General features: G+C 33.5%; 1 protein-coding gene across 3 annotated transcripts in view; it reads left to right on the forward strand.

Moving 5' to 3' along the window:
- LOC149071116 (uncharacterized) overlaps positions 1-5,210 on the forward strand; it is a 48,216-nt gene extending 43,006 nt beyond the window's left edge. Inside the window, exons 16-17 of one of the 3 annotated variants that reach the window (XM_089248208.1) lie at positions 2,279-2,440; positions 3,144-5,204. In XM_089248208.1, coding sequence (XP_089104334.1) covers positions 2,279-2,440; positions 3,144-4,150 — 1,169 coding nt within the window. In that variant the 3' untranslated portion in view covers positions 4,151-5,204. Of the gene's footprint in view, positions 1-2,278; positions 2,441-3,143 lie in introns of all 3 variants that reach the window. The other 2 variants (XM_089248207.1, XM_089248209.1) reach the window with 2 other exon arrangements.
- The last annotated feature ends 790 nt before the right edge of the window (positions 5,211-6,000 follow it).

Here is a 6,000-nt window from a genome sequence, read left to right on the forward strand (position 1 = left end):
TCACCTGGCCATACTGCATACTTGACAGGTATACATCACCAGTGGCCAAGTTAAATGAGGTTGTATTGCATATATCAAAACAATGACGAGTATACTAACTAATTGGCCAGCCTTTGAGTGTGTTTTGTAAACTTGTTTTTAATTCTGGACACAAACTTAAACTGGTGACGAAATACTGATTAGATGTTGGTATCAGTGGAACTTTTCTTGGGGGAAAAAAAGAGCGCTCTAATAATGATTAAGAAAAAACACTCTGTCTCATTGTTTGAACACCATCGTAACCTGTAGCATGTATTTTTGCATCTGATATTGCCATTGCTTTTTTCTGCCAGTATGTGGTAAACCACCTTTTTATAATATGAATACAAACACCACAACTTGCGAATTGCCCAATGAGGTGGCTGGAAAAAACAATAATCAAAGTTGAAAAATAATGGGGAATTGCATAAGAATTATGGTAATAAAGTGTATATCTCTTCCTTAGTATCAACTGCTCCAAACAATATAAGCATATGATGCAAGGTAACTTCTCAAATCATACCCACATTTCTCTCATGCCAGAAAATTGGAATCACAGATTCTGGGAAATTCTTAAATATCTACTCTAAGAACCAATTGAATTGTCTTATTTGAAACTTGTCTATTCTCTGCATTTTAGGAGAGATCCCTTGTATTTTATTGGATTATATATTATACCAGCTATAATACCCGCCGCTGCCCAGGTTTTCTTCAATTTCTGTGGAAGGATTGATAATGTGGCAAACGATTATAAAAGAATAAACTATTATACATAATATTGGCAATATTAAAGAAGTTACAAACCATTGTAAAAACATATGCACATCTGAAACGCATTGCTAGGGAACCACGGTAAACATTTTGAAAGTGATTGTTGAGGCCGAGAAACCATTGTTGCCCGACAGTTTTTCGCCCATTTCTGGCTTTTGCCTAGCTCTAACGAACTTTTATGAAGTAGCCTATCGTTCAAGACGGTTCTCATTTGGTACAAATGCAAAATTTGACAACGATAGATTTAAATTTGCAGATTTGTGTTGAGAACATACGGACACACAGACAGAAAATCAATTTTATATACAATATATATAGATTACAAACTATGATGGGGAGATAGTTTGAATTTTAGGTTTGCTTTTGCTTCCATAAATCTTGGCTTATTGCAAATGTCAAATATATTCATTCTCGTAGATTGTATGCACTAAATGGAAAAATTAATAGAGTGAAGTATTTTTGTATTCTCTAATCATGTGTTAAAAATTTGAATTTGCAGAGAAAAAAATTAAGGAATTGCACTATGAAAAATATTTTAATACTAAAGCAAAACAGCATATTTCTTCAATCTCTGAACATGCAAAAAAGAAAATAAATGGGCAAAATGTGGTATCTGCATTAGGCTAGCGATAATTAGGTAAGAGTGATAAATGCATGCTTAAGTTTCATTATAGTTGTCAAATTCCTGTACAAAACACGTACAGTGAAAATTATTTATTCTGATCCGCATATTCATTCAGTAATCAGTCTTCTAAACATATTTTGATTCTTATTGAACTTTGCTTTTCCTGGCATACCGGGAATAAACCGGACATTTAAAAAGCTGGTCTCCCGATTTTTATGGCAAGTTGGCTATTGCAAGGGAATGCAGTAAATGGGAGACATCACAAGCAGGGGGAGTATCTACTATAGTATCTTTATAGATGGTATTGCCACTTTTTTTTCCATTATAAACATTCTGAACTATTACAGCAATCTTTCTATATTTTCGTCCATCATAATAATTATTGATTGTGCATTCTTTTTCAAAGAATAGTTGGAGGAAAAAGATTCATTAGAACAGGATACTAATACTTTTTTCAGCTGATAAAGAGTGTGCTTGCCTCACTCCACAGTTCTTGAAATAAGGAAGGCAGGGTCGTAGTAGCAGTCTCCAGTGGTGTAGATGGTAGCATGCTTGCCCAGTATGCAAAAGGGCCTGGGTTCACGTCCTGATAGAGACAAGATGACTTTTCTTTCCGAATTCACCTCAGCATAATATCCAGAATATATCTGCTCCTTTGAGCTTTTGCTTTTTTGAATCATTCATGCTCTAAATTATTATTTTAGATAGATGAGTTTTTAAGTTCTGTTAGTAAATTCTGATCAATTTTAAATTTTGATTTGAAATTGACTCTGAATATTTCCTGTATTTCACTTCATGTTATTTTTACTGTCTGTTTTTGCTTTTTGCTCTTCAATTCATCTACATAATCATTCATTGTTATAGGTCATGCACGGTTGATGTTTAGACTTGAAGTCACCATGATGGATGCAATAGTTGCCATATCTGTGATGGAGTCATCCATGCAAGGTTCAGGTCTATTTTTCAATAGCAGTGCACTTCATACCACTTTTCCCAAAGACCCAGAGAAGTTTTATTGGGACCAGGGTGAGTTGTACTAAAGTTTAAAAATGAAATAGAGCTATATCAATACTTTTTGAATCAAAATTCCTTCATGATGCATCTACGTTGATCTAGAATAGGTAAAATGAAACCTGTCTAAGATGGTCACTGTATGAGACAGAAGCCTGTCTTGACTGGAATCAATAGATAGTTCCTTTGATGGTTAGTGCTTTGATGTGCACCTTTTATAAAAAGAAAACATGTCGGAAAAAAAATATCGTTTTGGTCTCTACTGTTCTGCTTCATACAGATTCTACCTGTTTGCAAGAACCCATAGCATTAAGAATTCTTGATGCTTTTGCCTGATTTTATACTTTCAAGGTTATCAAAATGATCACCTTCCTAATTAAAACCTTCAATAAAGTTGCATTCAAGGATCAGCTTCATGCTTGATTTCTGTTTGACACATATCAGAACTGGCAATATGATAGCTACTGTTCTTATAATGAGCATAGATTGTGCTCTTGACCTGAACTAGCTTAAAGATGCCTGATGTAGATGCTCAGTGCTATTTATACAAATGTATTTGTTTGACTGAAATGTTAAAAAATATGTCTCATTTTTACCAAAAACCAAACTCTGATTATGGATTTTCTTTGCAAAGACATCAAAATCACAATTGCATTGTTTTAGCATGATCTACTTCTGTAGAAATTAACACTGGTTTCTTTCTGTCTTTGAATCATAGCTGCTGCTATTTTGAAGGAATTGGATCTGGAAGATATTCTAGAAGATGAAGCAGCAGCTCTTAATTCCGATATCTCAAGAGATGCTGTGGTGAAAGAAATTTTGACTCAAATCAACCCACATCCATACTATTGCATACCAGATGACTGTGACACAGAATTGATGGTTTTGAGAAATAGCAGTTGTGGGGAAACAAGTAGGAATGAGGAAGTGTTCGAAAATTCTCCAAGAAATATGGTGTCACCAATACCTACGGGCAGGTTTAATCGAGGATCGATTGATGATAGAAGACCATCTGAACTGCTTTCATCACAAGATGACATCTTGAAACAACGTGAGTTCTTGACAAGTAGTCAGAGGCATTCTCAACCTACACAAAAAAATAAATCACTGCAGGATATCAGTACTACAGCAATTGCATATCTTGAGGAATGTCTCGCAGGATTTCAGGAGGATAAAGCTGCCTGTGGTGCTTTTGGGCTTAAGCGAAAAAGTGATCCATATCCGAATTCTTTGCAGCGAAAGAAAACATTACTTTCCAATGGTTCTGATGAAGCTCATGATGATAGAGCCCCAATATCTTTGCAACCAAAGTTTTTCCAAAGTTGTTCATACGAAAGAGAAACCAGTGGTTCTGAAAGAGTTTCTGAACATTTTGTTGAGGAGCTTAAAACTGGAAAAACAATGAAAAAGGATGGTACCTCCTCCTCCTCTTTGAGGCGAAGAAATATTGCCACAAGATCTGGGGAAAAAACTAATTCTGATGATCACACTGTACATGAGAGCGATGAAATCTTGGTGTCAGATTGTGGGGCGAATAATCTTTCAAATGACGTCTCGACACTATCTCAGTTGAACAGGATATTTGATACAGTTTTCGTTGATTTAGAAAAACATTCAGAGAACCGAGATTCCAATAGCATCTCCAGCAAACTGAAGGGTTTTGTATTTGAACCAAGGTATGGTGAGAAGTATAGATCCTCGTCTTCTAATGAAGGAAATTCATGAAATAATGTCAGCAGCTTCTGAGAATGAATGATTGTAAAAGAATGTAAAAATGGGGTGTGGCCATATAAACTTATTCATTAATGCAGGGTTTGACAAATCCTTGGTGCCAGGTTGCCACTTTGACAAAAAATTGGCATTGGCACTTGAAATATTTTATGTACAATAACTAAATTACTCTGAGTGCATCATAAAATTTTTAAAAATTGTAAGAGCATGTCTGTTGTAGTTGAGGCCCCAAAGTCTAGCACAAGTCACAAAAAACATTTCATGTGTAACTTCAGTATACAAGCAATACCCTTCCGTAAACATGTTTGTAAAACATGTGAACCCCGAAAAACTTGTATACAGGGTGTCCTGTAAGTGGCCTTTATCTCATCAACCGTCTTTCGTAGTGGTATGATTCCAATTTACAAAATGCTCAAAAGGCATTCAAAAATTACCCTGTTCCAGTTTTGAGAGTGAAAATACAGTGTGTAACAAAATAAAACATCTAAATTTTCATACAGTCCCTTTATGCTCTGACTTCCAATTAAAAAGTTGTTACCATGTCTCTCCCGAGGCCAACAAAAAAAAAAATCCAGTTTCCATCCCCAAAAACTTTTTAAGTGCAACATTTGCTAAGATATCTGAATTCCAAAAATGGACAAAATTTAGGAAAGAACAGCATTAAATGGGGTCAAAATGGCTTTTCTATATACACTCATAAGCCAAGTTATCGTAATTCAAAGTTTTACTGTACTTTTTTTTGAAATATTTTTCTGGGGAAAAAAGATTTTGCTCCTTGGAAATTTTCCTGGAACCCAATCTTTTTTCTGATTCTTCAAGCTCTGCATTAATATATAAATCTGTTTGATTTTCAAATATTTTCAAATTTTTATTATTTTGTTGAAAAATTCTCAACATTGATCCCTATTAAAAAAAACTTTATTGGATATCAGTAATGAATTTGAAGGTACTTTGTAATTTAGAAAAAAGAACAAAGCTTACATGTCACTTTTCACTGTTATTTTATTTTGTACGTTTTATATCTGTTAATAAAAAATAACTAAATTTCAGACGATTTCTTTTAATGTAAAATTTTTTTGTTCTTGTTGAGATGTTATCTAATACACAGTTAGTGGATGTTGTTTAAGGAGTCAGTCAGTGCTTTAGATGTTTTCTTGTTTAAGAAGTCTTATTTATAGTGTCTCCATTTTTTTTTCCTACGTTAGAAAAACTTCAACAGTAGTTCTATGTAGTATGTTTATACTGCATAATCCCAATATATATATAATGGAACAATCTGGAATTAATTAACAATTAATAAGATGAAATAATTAACATATGATCTGAATTAATTAATAATCCAATAAAATCCAATATTTTTTTGAAATACAGTGGGACTCTCTCAACGCATCATTATATAATGATGTGTTGAGAGAGTTTTGCTGTATTTCGAGGAAATTTTGCTTCATGTAATCATTCATTACATCAACAAAAATTTTCTAAGAGAAATATTTAACTGATTTAGCATGGCTAAAAAATGTTGCTTATCAAAAACTTTTTGGATTGCTGTAATATGAATTAACAACACATTTGTCATGGCGTTAATTTTATAAGATGATACATTATATCAACATTTTTATTTGTAGCCAGATTTGTATCATTTTTTCTCCAGGATCCTTGATGCATCCAGGAAGAATCAAATGACTCCTCTTTTAACAGTTTAATAGACTCATGTTGGATTTGTGTCTGGACTTGATAGTTACAAAAGATGGAAGTAAATGTCTTGTTAAGACGTTTTTATTTTAGAAAACGTTTCATGATACCCTGGGGTAAAAATTAATTATAAATATAAATTTCATGACCCA

This window comes from Pholcus phalangioides, unplaced genomic scaffold (genome assembly GCF_987345545.1).
Source record: "Pholcus phalangioides strain wild (caught in Gottingen) unplaced genomic scaffold, Ppha-v1.0 ptg000019l_1, whole genome shotgun sequence".
NCBI classification, from domain to species: domain Eukaryota; kingdom Metazoa; phylum Arthropoda; class Arachnida; order Araneae; family Pholcidae; genus Pholcus; species Pholcus phalangioides.